At 52.2% G+C, this 20763-nt stretch overlaps 9 protein-coding genes across 9 annotated transcripts; 3 read left to right on the forward strand and 6 right to left on the reverse strand.

Annotated features, from left to right (window-relative positions):
• Window positions 1-783: 783 nt before the first annotated feature.
• Window positions 784-2267, forward strand: KVR01_001802 (uncharacterized protein; the record flags this gene model as incomplete). The annotated part of the gene is made up of 2 exons (XM_044783122.1): window positions 784-1300; window positions 1375-2267. 2 exons carry the CDS (start codon window positions 784-786, stop codon window positions 2265-2267), a joined length of 1410 nt encoding a protein of 469 aa, XP_044649757.1.
• Window positions 2268-2837: 570 nt separating this feature from the next.
• Window positions 2838-4281, reverse strand: KVR01_001206 (uncharacterized protein; the record flags this gene model as incomplete). Its single annotated transcript, XM_044789206.1, has 3 exons — window positions 2838-3489; window positions 3588-4041; window positions 4095-4281. The coding sequence occupies 3 exons, from the start codon at window positions 4279-4281 to the stop codon at window positions 2838-2840; spliced, it is 1293 nt and encodes a 430-aa protein (XP_044649161.1).
• A 1505-nt stretch (window positions 4282-5786) lies between these two features.
• Window positions 5787-7832, forward strand: KVR01_001180 (uncharacterized protein; the record flags this gene model as incomplete). Its single annotated transcript, XM_044786603.1, has 2 exons — window positions 5787-7535; window positions 7644-7832. The coding sequence occupies 2 exons, from the start codon at window positions 5787-5789 to the stop codon at window positions 7830-7832; spliced, it is 1938 nt and encodes a 645-aa protein (XP_044649135.1).
• Window positions 7833-8366: 534 nt separating this feature from the next.
• KVR01_001595 (uncharacterized protein) lies at window positions 8367-8714 on the reverse strand (the record flags this gene model as incomplete). Its single annotated transcript, XM_044794580.1, has 1 exon — window positions 8367-8714. One exon carries the CDS (start codon window positions 8712-8714, stop codon window positions 8367-8369), a length of 348 nt encoding a protein of 115 aa, XP_044649550.1.
• A 590-nt stretch (window positions 8715-9304) lies between these two features.
• On the reverse strand, window positions 9305-10639 carry KVR01_001202 (uncharacterized protein). The gene is made up of 2 exons (XM_044792936.1): window positions 10425-10639; window positions 9305-10345 (listed from the first exon to the last, which is right to left on the reverse strand). The coding sequence occupies exons 1-2, from the start codon at window positions 10601-10603 to the stop codon at window positions 9499-9501; spliced, it is 1026 nt and encodes a 341-aa protein (XP_044649157.1). The 5' UTR covers window positions 10604-10639; the 3' UTR covers window positions 9305-9498.
• A 261-nt stretch (window positions 10640-10900) lies between these two features.
• Window positions 10901-11715, reverse strand: KVR01_001125 (uncharacterized protein; the record flags this gene model as incomplete). Its single annotated transcript, XM_044792040.1, has 2 exons — window positions 10901-11465; window positions 11540-11715. The coding sequence occupies 2 exons, from the start codon at window positions 11713-11715 to the stop codon at window positions 10901-10903; spliced, it is 741 nt and encodes a 246-aa protein (XP_044649080.1).
• A 1789-nt stretch (window positions 11716-13504) lies between these two features.
• On the forward strand, window positions 13505-15616 carry KVR01_001698 (uncharacterized protein; the record flags this gene model as incomplete). The annotated part of the gene is made up of 3 exons (XM_044784877.1): window positions 13505-14058; window positions 14147-14870; window positions 15008-15616. 3 exons carry the CDS (start codon window positions 13505-13507, stop codon window positions 15614-15616), a joined length of 1887 nt encoding a protein of 628 aa, XP_044649653.1.
• An 84-nt stretch (window positions 15617-15700) lies between these two features.
• Window positions 15701-18151, reverse strand: KVR01_001963 (uncharacterized protein). The gene is made up of 4 exons (XM_044790824.1): window positions 17498-18151; window positions 17407-17430; window positions 16774-17353; window positions 15701-16715 (listed from the first exon to the last, which is right to left on the reverse strand). Exons 1-4 carry the CDS (start codon window positions 17695-17697, stop codon window positions 15903-15905), a joined length of 1617 nt encoding a protein of 538 aa, XP_044649918.1. The 5' UTR covers window positions 17698-18151; the 3' UTR covers window positions 15701-15902.
• A 7-nt stretch (window positions 18152-18158) lies between these two features.
• On the reverse strand, window positions 18159-20022 carry KVR01_001785 (uncharacterized protein). The gene is made up of 3 exons (XM_044789643.1): window positions 19726-20022; window positions 19094-19501; window positions 18159-18976 (listed from the first exon to the last, which is right to left on the reverse strand). Exons 1-3 carry the CDS (start codon window positions 19811-19813, stop codon window positions 18519-18521), a joined length of 954 nt encoding a protein of 317 aa, XP_044649740.1. The 5' UTR covers window positions 19814-20022; the 3' UTR covers window positions 18159-18518.
• Window positions 20023-20763: the final 741 nt, after the last annotated feature.

Below are 20763 nucleotides of genomic sequence, written 5' to 3' on the forward strand. Positions count from 1 at the left end.
GCCGTATGATATCGCCCGCTCGGTTGCTACTGCCAAAGATGATGTATCTAACTTTCTGGGCGCGAGGCTTTTTAGCCATTGGCATTCGCTGGAGCTCCAACGTGATTTAAACTCCTCGGTTCAGGATTACCGAAAGCAGATCAGGCTTATTATTCTTCGGTGCCCGCCCGCTATCGGGGATATTATGGCGTTATCGTGAGTAGGAATGCTACCAATAAGCATCGCCGCAACGACAGATATCATCCCCTCTATATCAGGGCTAAACGTGAGAATGAGTGACCGGCGGACCTGGAAGGCTCTCGGATAGCACACTGAGTGAGCAGTCAGTCTCTTCGCAGAACCGCGATAAGAGTGTCAGACTTGTCATTCTGAGCAAAAGTCAAAGACGCACGTGGTTCCGCCGGGAAGGGAATCATTCCCGTCTATGTAACCGCACGTCCCGTGGGCGAGTATGTTGGAGGTGGGGTTCGACTGCATCTCCGCTTGGATCGAGATAACCTCATCTGGACTGCGGGCCCGGGAGTTGCCCCTCCTTGGAAGTCCGGGCATGTGCTCGAGTCAACGATCGTGACAGGTCAACTGCCACGACTAGATAGACAGGCACATATATAGAGCCATCTACTCACTTGCGCGGTAATGGGAATATGTGCTGAGGAGCATAGTGTCGTCTTTACTTTTCTCCTTGGCTGGTAAGGCGGTAGCTTGTTACTCCACCAGGGTACGCTTCGGTGTAGGTAAACACAAGCCAGGCAGCTCGAGCATCAATTTCAAAGGCCCGGCGATATGTCTTGTCTCGTCTCCATTGCCGTGCTGGCCCTCGCAGGCTCGGCTTCTGCTGCCCCCAGCTTCAAGGCCGCCCGCCAGGCGGACGACACGGTCAATGCTACGGCCGTGAGCAATGTCACTCTCTCGCCGATTCCCGCACCGGAAAAGCCAGACGCCCTCGTCCCGCAATCCAATGTCACTCTGGACTACGGCCTCGACAATGGCGACCTCGCTGCCGTCAACGTCTCCTTGTCGACCAACTACCCTACCATCCTGCTGGAGACCATCTCTCATCTCGCAACTGTTGACTGCTCGCCGGACTCGGTCGCGTTAACCTTCGACAATGCGCAGGATCTCGATGATGCATACACGCAGTGGTCATCTCACGGCAAGCTGTTGCTCATCACAAACCACATGGGTGACTGTGACACGGAGTTTGAGCGTGGCTTCTTCGTGGCGGGCACTTACACCGCAGACACGGCCAGCCTCACGCTGACCGCCACGACGGAGAAGACAGACATCAACTCCGCCAGCTGTAAGAATCTCACCCGAACATGCCATCTTTTTCTCTTTTTGTGAATATTACAGACTGACTGACACCCAAACCAGCCTACATGAAGACCCAATTTCACGGCCTGCCAGCAGCAAGCACCACAGACCCAACAAGGCGCGACATCATCATCGACCCGTCCAAGCTGACCTACGCCAACACCTGGTCCCTCCCCTCGCAGGTGCTGTACGAGTACGACCCCTACCTGACCGTGACCGCGCAGTCGGGCCAGCTAGACCTCTCGGTCGGGCTCAGCGGCTACCTCGAGTTCGACGTGGGCGCGCTCCACCTCGACGCGCTGCACGTCGACTTCGAGACCTCCATCGCATCAGACCTCGTCCTCGACCTGGCGGTGACGGCGCCGTACAACACGACCTTCGCCTACGCGCCCGCCGGGCTCGTGTACTACATCGTCAACGTCCCCGGGATCATCACCTTCGGCCCGGAGCTGCTGTTCAGCGTCGGCGCGGACCTGGGCGTCGCGGCCGCGGTCGACGTCGTCCTCGACGTGGGCGCCGAGATCGGCAACGGCACCGTCCACATCGACTTTGTGGACTTTGACGCCACCAGCGCGGCCGGGTGGGAGCCCACGTACCACGCCAACGTCAGCCTCTCCGAGAAGGCCGAGGTCGCCGTCAGCCCGTTCGTCTCGTTCACCGTGGGCGTCGAGTTTGAGCTGCTCGGCGGGGCGCTGGACCTCAGCGGTGGCTTGACGCCCAAGGCCAGCTTCCCTACCAGCGTCACGCTTGATGCTGGCCAGGTGGTTGGCGCCGGCAGCGGGGGGGATACCGCGGTGACGCAGCCCGGTGGCGGTGCGGCTGAGTGCGCGAATGGGGCGGCGGTCGTGAGTGACTTTGAGTTCAGCCTGACTGCCTTTGTGACGCAATGGTATAACCAGGTCATCTACGACGTCAAGGTGCCTATCGCGGAAGAGTGTTATTCCTGGGTTTAGGGGGTAAATCCTTTTGATAATTAGTAATTATGACAACGCACCAGCTACCTGTTTAGGTGTTAATTTGATTCTCGAGGCTCCGAAAAGTTGATGATGCCAGGATGATTTGTGGAAAATCGCCCATTATTCTTTACAATAGCTCCGACTGTACTGCAGGCAATTTAAAATGAAGTGAGGTCATCCGGGTCTCCATTAAACCGTCTACTCTGAAGCAACAGTATTACAAGGCTGCAATCGAACCTAAGAATAAATAATTAGAGCAGTGGCGTCCTTTACATGGTTGAACATGTCTTCGGAATCTTTATTGACTGATAATAGATGCCTCAACAAATCTAGCAAAACCTCCTGACTCTACGTTCAATCTACTCAAGAGATTTTGGATTATTTACTTTAGTAAAGCCTCATCACATTACAAGTCCTTTCGTAAACATCCTTCTACACGTGGACCAATCGGCCCTCGAGTCTCCAGGCCCCAGACAAAGCAAATGCTTTTCAAATGCACCTTATCACAAGCATGACCTTGAAATTGAGTATTTGGATGCAAGAGCAATTGATTTAAGCTTTCATACTCTAGACTGGCGACCCAGGCGCAGTGGGCCTTGTACTGGGTAGATTTTCGTCGCTGTACTTGGGCGAGTACGTGATGTTTACGCTGGTCTCTCTCATGATGCCGCTCTTCAGCCATTGCCCTTCTCCACTGTTCTCGGGCTCTTGTTTGCGCTCAGGGAACATGTCCATAAATTCCATAGTTGCCACCATCCGCCTCTGTGACGAGTCGTCCTCTTCGTCCTCTGGCAGCACTGACTCCCTAGTAGACTTGCCGCGTCTCAGGCTTTTGGAAGTCTTCGCTGATGGGCTGCGGAGCTCGATTTCAGGGTCGTAACAACCGGTTTCATCCTTCCGTCTTATAGAAAGCCTCCTCGGTGGTTTCGATCGGCTAACTGACGCGGCTGCGGATGCGGATGCTGAGTAATTTGCCACATTCCCTCGATACATGACATCTCGGCGATTGTCTTCGTAGTATTTGTAATACCGATTTGTCGAATCGCGTTCAAAGAAGCTGGGGAAGAAGTGCAAAATCAAAGGCTTGAGGAAAGGACCGCAGGCTGATGCGATGGCCAAGTTCACCTCGATACTCGAAGCTGTGCCCCCTACACCATACGTCGAATCCGGGTTCGGCTCCCCATAGTAAGCATTGATGAGATAATACATGCGGTATATGCTGATTGCGGTAACACTTTTGAAAGTTGAACAGGGTTAGCCATGACAATTGAAATTCCATGCGACTACCACAGTACACATTACGGGAAAACCACTCACAATAACCCCATTGACAGCAGGAAAATGACCGCCAACTTTTTCCTCAACTTCATTTTCAAATTCCACGTTATCCAGACTGGAATGATTATAACCAGGATGTCTGTGAGAATTGTTGCCGCCGCGGTACTAATGAAGAAGTCGCCGACATTAATGCAAGTCCCCGTGGTGTTGAGATAGAAAGTCTTCTGGATGGGTATGCACTGGAGCAGGTCGATCAAGAAGATTGAAACCATCATCAAAGTGTTCAAAACTATGATGAAAATTATAAAAAGCCGTAAGTTGTCGATACTGCCGCCGACACGCAGGAAGAAAAGAAGCATCCCGTTCTTGACAAGAGCCAGGATGGGGTTGTATAATAGCTGGGTGGCATAATTATATTTGGCTCCAAGGACGGTATCCATTTGATCCCAGGGAATGTCTTTTGTATGGTAACCAATGAAATTCAACTTGATTCCTGCGAGTCGTTAGTAATGGAGATGTGACAGATCTAGGACACCTAGCTCATACCCATTACTGTTGTATATGCCTGGGCAATGGCTAGGACCATAGGCAATACGATGAGGCCATCGTCCCAGCCTAAATTTTTGGTGATGAAGTAACGACTGTAAAGGCGTAGTAAGACGAAGACGAACGCAAAACACGGTGCTGCAATCGATATCCCTATCGCAAGTGGCTGGAGCCCAGTGTCAGCCATTTCGGCAACCACAGGACAGGAGAGGATCCGCGGCTGGGTTCGGTGAGTGGCCGCAGAGCCGCAATGCCATTGAAAAAAAAGACGTGGAAAATAGATGTGACCTCAGAGTCCCAGAAATTCGAGAGAAAAAGAGGAAAACGAAAATGGGAATAGGGGTGGCTTTACTGCATATTGGACTGGCTGGCAGACCTGGCCGCAGCCCACGAGTATGCGCCTATTGCTACCGATGACATCCCGGGCCGTGGAGACAGGGCTGCGTCGGAAACTTTCAGACCCTGGTCTGATTCTGACCCGGATCCAAAAATATTTGAGGGATCATCCACCTAGATCTCCCGGCTATCTAGAGGACCTGAGAACCTGTCCCCGGGGTGGGCCCATGATTCAGTCCCGCGGGTGCACATATCAGGGGCCATAAGCCAACCGGCGCCACATCGGGGCGTTTGATGTTGAATGGACGGCCTGCCACGCCTGCAACAAATTCCCACTGAAATTTTGCTGACGACGCAGGTACATGCGCGGTGCACTCATGAACATACCTAGGTAGCCAGGCCAGGCAGGCAGCTCAGGCTTTGCAGGGAATAGACGCCACATCCGAAGTTTGGGGGGCTTTAAACCTTGGAAGATTGCGTTGCAGCTGTCTGGGAGAACTTTAGGACGATTTGCATGTCGGCGGCAGTTGATTTATTCCGGATCTGGCTGTAGACGAACTCTTGGTCCCAAGCGATTTCGATCCCAGCTCCAAACTCACGAAAGTAGGCATTCTTGTAGAACCGTTCCTTCAGTGAGCCCACCGCAATCGAGAAGGTCTCTAAGTTGTGCTAGTGAAAAAGAATGACGAGGTGCATCTGACAAGTCGCACTTCCCGGGAGGCGGTCCGCTGGGGCCCATCTTGGCCCGGGGAGTGTAATGTTTTCCCGCCGGTATCCACGATCATCCCGGCCCTCGCACCTCGCCCCCTTGGCCCGACGTCGTCCGAAAACCCGCGTTCCTGGCGGTTACAAAACCTGCAGATACCCACTTCTGCGCATCTCACCTGATTTGTAAATTGCAGTGGAGAAGGCAGTCAGGAGGATGAGTTTGGCTGATGGGGTCCGGGGGATGTCTTGAGGCCAATGACTGCAAGAGATGAGCGTCCTTGGAGATTTCTCCCGAGGTTGAGGCGGCCGGATCGTGGATGGAGGCGATGTCTTGACTCCTCTTCGACCGGCGTTCCTGGAACGATCTTCACTCCTTGAGTTGCTTCTTTCCAAACCTCCGTCCCTCATTTCCAGCGCAATTCAAGTGCTCAGTGCCCTCAGCAGAAGCCAGTCAGCTGGCAGTCCAACTAACGACGAGTCGCCTGTAGGTTGGGCGTGGATCCAAGACCGTCCTTCAAAAGGGCCAGTGGGCCACTCAGTGCTGACACGCGTATAGACAAGGTCACATCGGTTGGCGCACGTGAAACAGTTTGCATAATTTGAGCAAACGGTGCATCCAAACTCTCGTCAAAGAGTCGCCGGATCGACATGACGAAGCACTTGGGCTTTCTGGGCCTGCTGCTGGCATCTGCTGCCAGGGTGTCATCCCTGTCGCTGTCCTCAGCCGCAACCCGCTCAATGAATACCAATAAGCTCTTTTCTGAAGAGACTATCCAGCTGACAGATGAGTCTCTAAGCGAGCTGGGCTCCGTCCTGTACGGACAATCCATCGGTCTAGACCACGACGCCTTCGATAAAGTTTTCGGGTTCTCAAAGGACGCTTTTGTGACCAAGAGGACATCAGGGGACTGCAAGACCTATGCTGGTGACTACTCATGGCCGGATGAGCTCGTGTGGTATGCTTTCGACTTCCTCCTTGGCAGTGCCTTGCTCGAGGTGCCACCTATCGCATCGCCATGCTACTCAAATTGGGACAACTACGATGAAGCTCTCTGTGCGTCAATCTCGGAAGGCTTCACCGACAGTCGCCTCCATATGGACCATCCATCCTCCATTATGAGCCCCTTCTACCAAGGTGCGACCTGCATGCCCATCGAAGGCGGTCCAGGAAATTGTACCTCGGGAGGATATCCCTACTATGTTGTCAATGCGACCAATGTTGCGCAAATCCAGCTCGCCATCAACCTAGCCCGCAACCTGGACCTCCGCCTCGTCATAAAGAACACTGGGCATGATTTCGCGGGCAAGTCAGCAGGCGAAGGCGCTCTGAGCATCTGGACGCACAATCTGAAGGGCCTCGAATACATGCCCGACTACTCCAGCAGCGGCTACACCGGCCCAGCGTTCAAAATGGGGTCCGGAATTCAGACTTTTGAGCTGTATGCTGCAGCCAAGGAACACGGTGTCACTGTCATAGGCGGCGAGGGTGAGACCGTAGGCGTTGCCGGGGGCTTCATCCAAGGAGGTGGACACTCGCCACTTGCCAGCGTCTACGGGCTTGGCTCCGACCAGGCTCTCGCATTCCAGGTCGTCACTGCCGACGGGCGGTTCCTGACCGCGTCAGACGAGGAGAACACAGACCTCTTCTGGGCCCTTCGCGGCGGCGGTGGCGGCACCTTTGGCGTTGTGACCAGCGTCACTGTGAAGGCGTACGCGAAGATCGGCGTCACTATCTCCAACTTTACGCTGACGACGGGTGACGGCCTGGACTCTGCGACTTTCTGGCAGAGCATGCGTCTATTTTGGAACCACTTTCCGGATCTTGCAGACGCCGGGGCTTATTCATATTTCCGGATCTACGCGACTGGCCCGGATGCCTATTACTTTGGCATGACCCCATTCTTCACACCAAATATGACTGTCGATGAACACAAAGCCCTGCTGCAGCCCTGGATCGACGAGCTGTCTGCCCTCAACGTGTCACTGACGTGGGTATCTGAGCCGACATACTATGACGACTTCTACGACGCCTGGGAACAAGCATTCCCCTTGGAGACAGTTGGCCTCGCCGCTGGCAGGATTGCCTCGAGGCTGTTCCCGCGCGAGAACTGGGAGAACGCCACTTTGATGAACGAAACCTGGACCGCTGTGAAGAACACGACCGAGAACGGTTTCTACTTCACTGGGTTCAACATGAAGAATGAGCTCCATCCCGGGAACACCGAGAGCTCGGTGAACCCGGCATGGAGGACTTCACTTTTGCACGCAATCACGGCTGTAGCGTGGATGGAGCCAACCTCGCCGGAGGGGATTCTCGAGCTCTCGAACAGCATGACGTACGGGTGCCTGGACCAGTGGCGGGCCGTGACCCCAAACTCTGGATCATATCTTGGAGAGGTACGCTTTTCACTAGTCTTCTTTTCTGCGGTATACCTTCTGTTGCACGATCATCCCATTCGTATCCCCATCCTCATCCGGTGTTCGTTGCTGACATTCTCAATGCAGTCTGACTCCGCCGAACCAAACTGGCAACAATCCTTCTGGGGGTCCAACTATGACCAGCTGCTGTCCATCAAGCAGAAATATGATCCCAGTGACCTATTTTACGCCCGCAACGCCGTCGGCAGCGAAACTTGGAAGGTCGAGACAGAGACTGGCTTGCCGACGCAAAATGGCAAGCTCTGTAGGGTTTGAGGTGTGTGGGTTGTCTTTCAAGGTCAATTTCTTGTAAATATTCTTGGCCGGCCGCTGGCACATCCGTCGGAATGTTCGGCACGGGTGGCCGTTGTAGTCGGAAATGTACATATTTGAGGCCCATTACTTGGTTCTTCTTTCTCCTGGTATCTCCATCTGTGGCAGCGAATGCGTTTGAGAGGCGGGCCACGTCTAAGGCGGACAAGACTGTCATCTGATTTGTTGATATAGTAGAGATGAGGGGTCCAGGAGTATGCCTGAAAGTGAGCGGATCCTGGAGCCAACCATTTCCTGGAGGAAGCGCTTGAAGTTCTAGCCTTCCTCGCTGAAGCTGCCTTCCTCGTGGCAGTCCCTCCACCTCTTTTCGACCATCTGCGTACTGTAATGGTTGCGGGCTGCTCTCGACCTCATCGCTTCCAGTGGACCGACTTGATGTATCATAGACTTCTGGTACCTAGGTAGGGGATCGATCTGGCTCTGACTAGATCGAATTTCCAGCAGGATTCCTCCACACTTTCTCTGCTTTTTGGTTGTTTAATCACGTCTCGGCCGCCGGCGAGTGCTTTTGGACACTGCCGATGAACTGGATGGCGTTGCACTGGGGTTAGAGTCGGGTTTTCGAGCAATCTGATTCAGCTCGATCGCCGGCTGTTCTATCTCCTTCCCCTTGCTTTTGTCCTCTCCCTGGTTCTTCTTCTCGTCTTTCGGTTTGCATGCGAAATACCTCAGAGCTGCTGTCTGCTTTTCGCTGTACTTCTTCTGTCCTGCCTGGACTGGCGGGCGCTGATCATGACGCTTGTGGTCGGGTCGGATGATCCTGTCCCACATGAGCTGTCCATCTGCCAGTGTTTTGAAGAATTCGTTGACTAGCTTCTGACCCATTTTGAAGAATTAGAAGGTTTTGTGTTCCCGTTTTCCAGATCTTTAATGTTTGAGACGGGCGTGAGAGTTCGATGAATGATATATAATTTTGTTTGGGTGAAGACTTGAAGAACATGGGCAATATACGAGCCATCGAGAACATGACACTTGTTTAAAAATTGACTCTCGCAACCGGCGTCGAGCTATGTACACACTAGAGCAACAGGATTCTTCGCCGAAACTGTTTCGATCCTGTCACGTTACCAACTAGCAGCAGCATTACCTAGGTAGTTCATTATCTCGCGCAAACTTTAATATGACTATGCTATTGACTATGTGGCATTCGAAATCATTTCTCCCGCGATCTCAGCGCTAAAGGCTGCGGTATAAGCCCAGGCATAAAGATACCCTCCGGGTCTTGGGAAGTACGCGACGAACTGCACTAGTAGCTAGAACGAACTACATTGCTTATCCCACGTCGTCAAGACGGTGCCCCTTAGCCTTGTCTGTACATCCCAAGGCTGAGGCCACAAGCACCTATCATATTATAACTATTGTTATCGATATCGTATTCTTTCTAAGCGCTAGGTCTTGAGTGCTTACCACCGTATAAAGGCCCTATATATGTCCTCGGACGTATAAGGAATAGAAGCGAAACCACATTGCTCATCCCAAGAAGCTTGCACCTAATAATCATTGAAACTGTTTCCAGGAGTCACTACGCCATATAAAAGCACCGTGTCAGAAATACTACACGCTGTCTTGATCCGGCGGGGACCTGTGAGTCCAAATTCCTCTCCTCGAGTCAAGAGCTGTCATCGTCGGAGCTGTCATCGGACGTATCCTTGACAAGCGTGTCACCAGCCCGTTTCCCATCTTTCTTCTCCCTCTCCGTAGATTTCATCAGGTTTTCGACAGCCAGCTCACTAACGTCAGTCCACCCGTCCTCCGATACATCGGCTATGGTCGCGATGTCGAAACGGTGGCCTGCCCACAAGCCTTGGGCATCCAGACCCCCCAAACCGGAAGGATCATCGGTCCACGTTGTGAAGACTGCAACGACCTCGCCGAGACTGTACGCATAGTCAGACTCAGCGATAGCTTTGTCCCGGACATACTGTTTGGCTGTAAGATTGCGAAGGACTGCAGCACCATGGCCAGTGGTCAGGTGTGGCCTCCTCGCGAGGTTCGCAAGTCGATTGAACAGTGACAAGTCGTTGAGCATGAGCCTTTCCTTTACGAGCTCTTCCAAATCCCCTGGCCGGCGTGTATTGGCGCCTGTACCGTCTTCGTACCATCCTCCACCTGCATCGGTGTGCTCGTTCCTTGTACGCATGATGCCTTCGGGCATGCAATATAGCGGGTTGTCACCCCACTTCTCCTGGCACTTCTCAAAATGCTGGAGCTCTTCGCTTGTGCAAATATCTCCAAGGTCCAGGCCATCAGCATAATCGCCAACAAATATTAGGCGGTGGCCCGCCCACGGCGCGCTGTCAGCTGCCAAGATCTTCTGAAATTCCAGGCCGAGAAGTCGAAAGAACCAGGCGCATGTCAGGGAGAGGCAGATAAGACTCTCTGGCGAGTCACTGCAAAGTTCGTGAACAATCATATCGATTACTTCCCGGGGAAGTGTGAGCAGTGTGGATGCATCACTAAAAGAGACGGACCTGCTTTAGCCACTGGAGCACCTGTGGACATTGAATGGATGCATTCTCGTGAGATGCTACTCACCTCCTTGATTTGGCCTGTACTTGGGTCCCGCTACTGAGAGCAATCCATTTCGGCTTCTGCAAGAGGTCGACCAACTGCTCAAAACAGCCGTTCATGAGCATTTCCCACAACTTGAGTCCCCCTGTGTTGCGCAATCGCTCTTTCCTGTCGATGTTGACGAATTTCCAGTACTGGCCCATTTTTGCAAGACTTTGCGTATCTGAATTGATTTCATCGAGCTACGAAAGTATTGCATTGGAAAATACAGACTCAATTTATGTACATCGTCACGGGAAGTGCACCCGTGGACTCCGACTCCCTTGCCAGGCAGCCATCCCCACTCTGCTTTTGCTTGGCCACACCAACCGGCCTGTGGCACTCTGCTGCCTAGAGCTGTTCCAGATGTCACGTTGGTCATGTCCACAGGTCCATGAGAGCATACCTATATGCAATAAAGCCGTAAAAGACAGCACACAGACCGCAGTGGTACTGGCAGCTCAATCGTTCCTAGCCATGTACGGCAGACAGGCCGAGTAAATATCCCTATACCCAGGCCTCTTTACCAGCCTCTCAAAGACACTTCCATCGATCACCTTAGCACTCTGCAGAGCGCCCGCGATGAAGAAATCAGTATAGCTAGGCCGAGAACCCAACACGAACGGGCCCTCAGCCGCGTTCGTCCGCATCAGCGCGCCCACCTCGTCTATATCCCCTTCCACCGCAGCCCATCTGTCCGTATCTGCGACAGGGTCGAGTAGGTCCTCAAGCGGATGCCCCAGCATCGCCTCGCGCGTGTGCCGGAAGTACTCGGCCGCGGGCGGGGCCAAGATTCTGATCTCGTCCGGCCATAGCGACTTGGACATGACGGCGCCAACCACGGCGCGGGCGCGAACCTCAATCTCCCGGCCCAGCTCGGACTCCAGCGGAATGGGCGGGTCCGGGTAGGTTTCCTCTATGAAGCGGGAGATTGGCGCCGAGTCCATGATGTACTTCTTGCTTGCCACATGCTGAATCGTTGGGACTGTGTATCTGCCCCTAGCCTGGTCGCCTGGGACCAAGCCGCTGTTGTTGTCAATTGTCAGCAAACAAGGAATGCCGGCAAAAGAATGGCAATTGACGTGTGAGGATCGACTTACAACTCCTCAAGGGTGGGCTTGATGTCCGGAAACTCGAGGAAGACGGTCCTGTAAGAGACCTTCTTGTAGTTGAGCATCAGGCGAATGCGCCAGACGACAGGAGAGAAGCAGACATTCTTGGTGCAAGCCAGATCGTACAGGATAATCTCCGGGTCTGGTGCTGTAGTGGAGACCATGATGCTGTCTTGATACTGATTGATATTTAGTTCCAATTTATTGAATGGTGATGAGTACAAAGGCCAATGGTGAACGTATTGAGTGAGAAGGACTCGGATGAATTAGACAATCCCCGCTTCGCGTAAGCAAGCTACAATGTTTGCCCGTCGCAACAGCACACAACCTTGGAAGGCTGCTAGTGCCCCATGTTACCAGGATGGCACCAAGGAGCCACTACCTACATAGGTACATAATCACCTATATGCGTGTGTAAGCCAGCAACTGGACTTCTTCGAATGAAACAACAGATGCACATCTATGGACCACATAGAGAGGATATGGCTCCTATCTACTCCCCGGGCTCCGGTATAAAGAGCCCCGACCTCTCTCATAACTTTCATCCGCACCTTGATATATCCTTGATCGAGCCGTTCAATACAACAGAAGCCTGGATCTGCAAGGGTCCGCGAAAATCTATTCATCTGTGCCTATAGTACTTAAGTAGGTAGTACTTACTGTAGTAGCCTAGGAGATTTTAGGAAGGCAAAATGGACTTCTGGAACGTCATTGCGAAAATCCCCACACAGGGAAACCTAGAGCATTTACCTTGAAAAGTACTACAAACTGTATTTATAAGATACTTACTGTTCTTCCGGCTCAATAGAGGAACTCAAAAATACAAATAGTCCTGTAGCTTAAGAGATCAAGTAACGCACCTTTACCATGCAAAACTTTAGAGGGTAGTTACCTCCAGGGCTTACAAAATCCATGCCGGTGGCCACCCTGGGCATGCACCCCTGCTCACCTCCGAAGTCATGTCTCCATATATTTCAACTCGGAATGCCCATCGCCTGAGATCAATTAGCTTCAGAAGCGGTGAGGAGGCTCGCCCAGGTGCCCTGTACAGGTGTGCCATGCTCGCACACGGCATCTCTTGTTTGTCTTTGCGTACAGGCGCCAGGGAATCTACGATGGCGTCGTACCAGGAAAAAGATCCTTCCGTCTCACCTTGCTTCACCGGTACATTTTCCGCTACAAATGGCAATGCTACCAGTCTTGATTGGTAACCGAGTCTGATGCAGCGGCAGAAGGAAGCTGGGCTTCAGGGCTTGGCAGCGATCCAAGCCACCGTCTACAAAAGAGTGCTAGACGAGACCTCGCATATGAAAGTGCCTGCAGGATGATACTTGCATGGGCTGTCAACTCTGCATTTCGTGGGGGCGGAGGGGGTGATGTGCACACAGAGCTGAGAAATTCATTTAAAAACGCGCAGCAGTTCAAGCAGTACCTGCCTTTGGCTCTTGCGTCGTTGCTTTGCAAATGCCATATTTTATGCATCTGGGTTTCCCCAGCAAATTAAATGTTACCGATTTCCATACCTCATCAACATCAGTTCAAGGCACTGACGTCTTCAAAATGGTAAACAGTACAGCCTGGGACGGCGCTGCCGAGACCGTCAAATACAACGTTTACCTCGGCGTGTGGACAAATTGGTCCCGTGGGCGAGTTATGGGCTCAACATTAACAATGTCTCGCGTGGATGGGAACTATCTTCTCTCTTTCACAGCATTCTTCATTGGTCTCGTTTCAACGCGTTTCTGGCGTATACTCTGTTTCATTCTCCACAATTGGCTCTCAACATCGACACCTCGCGACGCACTCTATCATCAGCAACAAGTGATACTGCGCAACTCTGCTTCGCCGGACTCAGGCCTCTTTGTGTTTTTTCAGCTGGCCTGGGCATGGCGCAAGACCTCCAGGCGAGTATTCACACGGGTGTTTCCTATAATCTTAACAGCGTCCTTCTTCATGGTCGCTTTCACGATTGCCGGAGGTTTCTCTTCAACCATATCCACGGGCGTCGGAAACGAAGTCCTTCTTGATGGATCTAATTGCGCTTTCATCAACGTTCAAGACCCTGATCTTCGCGCTCAGTCCATACTGGGACCATACCAAACACGGCAGGCAAACACTGCCAACAACTATGCTCAGCAGTGCTATTCAGCTAACATGTCGGGAATGTTTGATTGTGGAACCTTTGTCAAGCCACGGATCTCTAGCTATGTGGACAACCAAACGGCCTGTCCCTTTGCCGAAGGCATGTGTCAAAGCGATGCGAACCTGCAGCTCGATACTGGGTACATTGATATTCACGAAACACTCGGCTTGAATACTCCTTCCAACGAGAGGGTCATGTTCCGCAGTGTGCTCAAGTGTGCACCTCTTGTGACTGAAGGTTACACCACATCGGACGGGAACTACACAGTATACAATTACGGCCGTCACAAGGGAAATAATTACACATTGAGAGCAAGAAGCTCTGATGCCCAGTACACGACAAGTGGAAACGAGTTCAAATTAGTGTACGATAATCTAATATGCATCGCGCCGCATTTGTCTTGCCCAGGGGCAACTTTTGTGACTCAGCTAACAGTACCATACCAATTACAGTTCTCTTTTGACCTATGTCGTCAATGGTACTATCTTTCCTTCGGGAGACAATTTTACACCTAATACTGGCCTCTCGTCACCAGAAGGCGACCTGGTGCTCACGTTCCTACTTGGGGACGGAATCAAGTTTCTGGAGAAGGCTGACGACCCATGGTACCGGGTGAATACACCCGGACCAAATATTACCACCAAAGTTGAATTCATGACCTATAAGATGGATGAACCCGCCTCGCCCTTGGCTTGCCTTCGACAGTACCAATTCTGCAATCCTGCTCTTCCAGAAGAAGGCCGCTGCGGTCCGCTGAGAGGCTTTCTCGACGCACAGTTCCAGGCCGCGCCGTTATTCGACATTACATACGATCAGATGGTTAACATGACAGTTGAACAGATGGCGACCAACGATTTCCCGCAGACGCCTGCTGCTGCGCGATATGCTTGGCTTTTGATGTTCCTGGCGCTGCAGGTCCCTTCACCGGCTACCCTGGTCGATATACTCGGGCCGAACACGCTGACCTCCCAGCAAAGTTTGACTCGATCCTCGGGCATTATCGGCATGATACCAAGTTACCAGTGGCAACTCGACATTCAGAATTTGTGGGCTATTTACATGGCCTCTCTGCAGGCAGGCACAGTCAACATTGCCTATGGTACACACAGCCCGGCGCTGAAGCCGTACGAAATCCCGCCATCCAATTCCCACATGCAGAAGCTGTGTGAAAGCCAAGTAAGTGACACTGGAGCTTTGTCTGAGGATTCCATACTCGTTTTTGAACACCATAATACACATACATCGCTTGAACGCAACCTAAAGCCTGATTGTTTTTGAAAGCACAACTAACACATCTTCTCCTCAACTAACAGAAAATACTCAGCAGCATCTACACCTCATTCAGTGTGTTTGGTCTATGCATTATTTATGTCATTGGATTTCTGATAGTCTTAATTTCATACCTGCTAGAGCCTATTCAGGCCTGGCTGTATCGTCGACACAACCTAAAGGAGGACGCCTACCTCGAATGGATAGCCGACGAGACTCTTCAACTGCAGAGAATGGCTTACCAAGGCCTCAAATCTGGCCATTGGTCTCGTTATACAGACCAAATTCCACTGACGGAAGCGGGCGAGACTCTGGCCGATCTGGCTCGAAGCTACCCATTGGAAGAGAGGAACAAGAAGCCCGACGTCGAGCAGGGATATTCGACTGAGAAGCCGGATGGCACGACAGTTATCACAGTGGAGGTATCGACTTCAACGCTTGTCGAATCGGACGCGGGTTCTACGATACCGTGCGATGACAATCCCCAAGCGGACATGCCTGGTGTGGGAGAGAGGCAGACGGCGGCGATCGTTTCCCCCGCAAATGTGCCGGGAGATGACAGCTTTCAACCGCCGGCTGTCCCTGATATGAAAGCGAATCCTCGACGGCCTGCATGTGAAGCATCTATGGGCCTCGAAAAACCAAGATCATAAGCTTCGGTAGAAGAATACGATGACATCGGTATGTGATCAAGGACCAGCACGTATCTCTTCTTGCTCATCAATTGGGGATCGGAGTAGGAGGTAATATTTGAATTGAAGGAATCTAGCACCAATTGAATGCTCCAGCTTCTTTTCACTGCTGTCGGAATCTTTTGTCATCACTCACATATTTGTTTAAGCCACCGATGTGAAATGTCCAAAGTTCTTTTACAAAATTTCTATCCCCAAGTCTTAAACCATTTGCACTCCTCAAGCTCATAGCCCGTTGTCACATTTTTCATACCTCCACAATCGGACCGGTGTAAATCTTTCTTGCCCATACAAGGTAATAGACTACGCTGAAGATAATAACAACCCCAAAGACCAGAACTGCCCAGTTCATAGTGGCCACATCCGGGTTATTGACGGCCGGCCAGAACGCAAAGAAGAATATAAATATCAGGTAGGCACAGGCAAACATGTTATTGACAATTCCCAAGACGCCGGGTAGACGCCACGGTCCCCACACGAGGGGGGAGTCGAGGGCGTTGGCGAGATCGAGGTCATCGTCGTCTGGACTCGGCAAGCGGATGGCCCCGGTTATTCGCCTGTAGAGCAATAAGGCGGTGACTATGAGGTAGGATCCGAAGAGACCAGCGATCGAAATTGATATCACGCCGTTGAATGCGGTGGCGTTGCCTATGTTGACGAGTGAGAGGATGATAGCGATAACTGTAGTAGTGATCACGGCTCGGGTAGGGACGTTGGTACGGGCGCTAGTTTTGGAGAGGAATGACGATGCGGGCAGTCCATGGTCACGGGCGAAGGACCAGTACAGCCGAGACGTCGAGGCCAGAATACCTGTTGTGGCACTGACGGACATAATTACCACAATAGCAGCCATGACTGTCGCCCCAGCGGTCGAGCCCGTAACATTTTTGAAAATAGCCATGAATGGATATAAGGGATTCTCCTCCAATGCCGCATCGATATCGCCCATACAAAATAGCATGGCGATGAGCATGGCCAGACCTAGGGATCCGTTGATCGTTATACCAGTCAGGATGGATCTTGGTATGACGACAGACGCATTTCGGATTTCCTCTGCCATCTGTTCCAGGTCTATTAGCCTTTGCTACCCAGAGCATCATTAGCTGGATAGAACTCACATGGATAGCACCGTCTGCACCAAGGAATGCGAAGACCGTCCCGAGACTCCCGATGCAGAAGGAGAGTCCTTGAGTCTGCCATTCACCCAAATTTAACCAGGTGAGGAAAACTGCCTGTGCGTCTGACCTTTCCTTCGACATGAACACCAGCGGCAGGAGGATAGCAAAGAAACCGAGGATGTGCAGGATTAGGATAAAACCCTCGAACCTGGAGAGGAGCTTCCCAAAGATCGTATTGATGCTGAAGGCCGCAAGCACGACTCCCCAGAACAGCATCGTGCCGTGCCAATTCTGCATGTTCGAGAGATACTCGGGGTGGTTGAGGAGGATCAATCCTTGTATCATAGTCCCCGTTACAAATCCACCCGAGGCAACAAGGGACTGCCAGCCGGTGATGGTGAGCCAGCCGATTAGATATCCTGCGAATTTCCGACTTGACTTCGGGGCCAAGACAGAGACCCAGAAATACTGCCCGCCGGATGTAGGCATCATGGACGCTAACTCGGACATGGTCGCAAAGGTCGATATCGTGCCAGCCCACACGACGAGGTAGCCATAGACCAGGCCAGCAGGACCACCACTTCCTATCAGTCAGTAAGGGCGAACGTGTAGCCAGGACTGGAACAGGCTCACTTTTGAAATCCCTGGAGGAACACACTATGGCAGAATTAGCCGCTAATGTCCCGACGAGTGACGAGACCGACAGGTGGTGGGGATCTCATACGTGACGGTAGCTTCCCAAGTGATTAACACGGCGCAGCTGAAGCCCAGAATTGTCATGAACCCAAAGTTCCGCTTGAGTACTGGCTTCTTTCCCAATCGCGCTAAGACAGCGGCGTCCCTAGAACCGTGTGTTCCGCGCCTCGGTGGACCATAGGAACCCAGCTCCATGTTCTGCTGGTGGGCCAAGTTCTTCGGAGACATCGCGACCGTATTTGCTCCAAGGCCAGACTGAGAAGCAAGAAATTTGTCGATGCAGTTGTGGAGCAGGTGCCCCAGTAGCGGTGACGAGTACCACGGGTCTGTTGGTTCTTTCGAATCCCAAAATTATGGGAAATCACACGGGTTTAAATTTTAGGATCTAAGTCAAGCTGTCAAGAAACGTGAAAATATGTGAGGCTCCGGGCCGCCCCAAGAGGAGCCCGTGGGCGAAATGTTCAGGTCACTGATCCCAGTGAGCAGAGATGCTCGAGTAACTTAAGGCCGCCACAAGGAAATATAACACACGTGATCAGGTGTTCCTGAGAGTGAATTGACTCGAGTCTCAGAGGTGCTCGGAAATTTGTGGGTGATGCGAAGTGAAGTTGGCCGAGAGGTTCCTACGCGTGAGCACAGAGGTGAAACCCGAACACTAATTCTACTGATCAGGGGACTGAAAGATTATGTGGGTATGAAGGAGCAGATGCCGCTTTCTTGTTCCAGCCATTGCAAGCCATGTCATGTCTTTTGCGACTAGTCATCTGTTGGACTCGTGAGACGGATTCAACGTTGTGCAACCACGACTACAGACCAGTGAAAAGGGTGCGACCTTCCCAACCCGAGTTTCAAATGTATCTCATCACTCTAGAAACGCTAGAAAGTACCGAAGAGTCCGAGTCGAACGATTCATCAGAAATTTCTGGAAGATATCACATGCGATGGATTGGGGTCGCATGAATTGTCGCCTGGTTCGCCATGTTTCTTGAGTGCCTAGCCTAGACCTGCAACCAACAGGTCCTGCAGGCTCCAATAGTTGTCGAGCTTCCTCATTCGCACGCGTCCTTGTCGCCCAGACGGCTGACCGGTGTGTCAGACGGCCTACCGGTGTGTGAAACCTGCCGCCCTGCCGCCCTGCCGTCCCGTCCCGCTCCAATCGAGAGATCAATATCCGTCGTGAGTTCCTGCGTCGAAGTACCCGTAGAAGCATCCAGCCGTGTCCAATTCCCCCTCTCGTTGGCGGGTCTCTTCATCGGCCAAAAGACAATTGGCCCAACCTTTTCCTCCAATTCTTGCCACTCACGATCCGGGTTCTCTTTTCTTGGGCGTATATGGTGCTCCTGTAGGTATGAGAAGCCGTTGACCTCATATAATGGCCTTCCTGGGCCAGTCGAATCTAGATAAACTTCAAGCTTGAGCTTGTCCGCCTGGTCTAAGCCCCAGTTGAGGAGCTGCTGTCCCACACCTTTGCGTCGAGAATCGGGGTGCGTGAACAATACAAAAAGGTCTAGAAATCTCAAAGTTTAGTGACGGACACCCGCATGATACACATGAATATTTTGCATAAAGGGAAACGAGAAGGGGTCGAGAGAATAGAGAAAACCCAAATCTCAAACGTGCTTACAAACATGCGGCTTCTGGGCGGCCTGTGCCCTTGGTGCGTCATATTCGGTGATCATCTCCTCGACAAACTCCCTGGCGCCCCCTGGAGGGAACCAGGTCACCTCCATGCTGTCGGGGGTTGCAAAGGGATTCTCGAGGTGAATGTTCCACAAAGCGGCCCCCACAATCCTTCCAGATTCCGTGTCAACCACCTTCCTCCAGTTGCTGGACGGATCCTCCGAGTGCCAGAGCTTCAACCTCGCAGCTCCTTCTGCGATGGCATCCTCCCTGGCCTGCTTGTTGTTACCGAAAATCGGGAACCACAGGTGGAAAAATTTCTGAATCGGATCCTCATGCGCCTCGAAGAGGCACCTGGAAATAGCAGGGAAATCGGTCTCCACGTCGACCTCTTGGAGATCGAGAACCATTTCTGTGATGGGGGCCGAGTCAGAATTTTGGAGGATAGAGAGCAGCAGTCAAATTCAGGAGGAAAACAGAGTTGATTCTGTCAAAATCTTGCATAAAGTTGTGGAATTTCGAATGGAACCTCCCGAGGTCGTCTAGCTCGGGGGAGGAGGACCTCGGGAAGGAAGGACTCGGACTCGGAATTAACCTGGAAGCCTCGAACAAACTCACCCTGATGGGCCTACATACTGGGGGCATTTGGTCGGTAGATGGTCCGTGCACAGGGCCCAATAACACACTCAGGACCGAGAGTCACGGCCACGTCTGCCGGTCTCATCCATCACTGCCAATCACAAGTGCACCAACAATCGAAAGAAAAATCCGGATCCGATCAAGATGTCAAGCACCTGAAATGGTCAGACAACAGCTCATGAGCTAGCCACATCAAGACATGGACAATTAGTGCAGGGGGAAATGTTCCCCAACCTTACCGTTGGTTCAATGTTTCTTCAAATGTTCTGTACTTCCATTGAAACAGAAACCCCATCCGTGAAGCATCTTCCCGTTCTTGAAGGCAGATCAAGGCTACCCTAGGGTACTTATATATAGTATACGAACATGTGAAAGCGACCCTGACGCAATTTACGGTTCACCGGTGTGACATACCAAGCTTCCAACGCGGCTTGGAGCACCCTCGCTACCTTGCTGATAACGACTTGCAGCTGCCATCGGCCGATCATGCCCTCATAGATTCCCCGGTACGAGTGCGACCTGCGGCTCTTACACAGAAGGGGAGGGCTGCATGACCGTAGGGTAGGTGCCCTCGCAACCTCGGTATATTCTAATAAGGTGGCGGTAAAACGAGTGCCATGCATGCATAGTTCCACAGTAGGTATGCATATGCAAAACACCTGGATGGTAGGGTAGGACACGACAAGCCTGACTGTCTGACTAGCTGCCTATGGTCTCGGCCACCAACCGGGCTGCCGGTCGCAGGGGAACACACCCCTTTCTGCTGGCGAGCTGAAGATTCCAAGGCATTGTGGACATCGGTAATAAATCCCCACGATGAAATATTCTAATCTAAGCCCAGTATGAAAAGAACGGGAGCCTCCCAGGGCGACATGGGAGCGTTGGGATGACCTTGTGGTGCTTTAACTGCCGACACCTGGGCATTGAGTCCTCCGTGCGAGCAGGGCCACCTGGGTACCGGTGATCAGTCGTCTCCTATTAGAGAGGCACAGTCCGAGCCGTCCGAGCCACCTGAGCTGCTGTGTAACTCAGCCA

This window comes from Diaporthe batatas (assembly GCF_019321695.1).
Source record: "Diaporthe batatas strain CRI 302-4 chromosome Unknown Contig00002, whole genome shotgun sequence".
NCBI lineage: Eukaryota > Fungi > Ascomycota > Sordariomycetes > Diaporthales > Diaporthaceae > Diaporthe > Diaporthe batatas.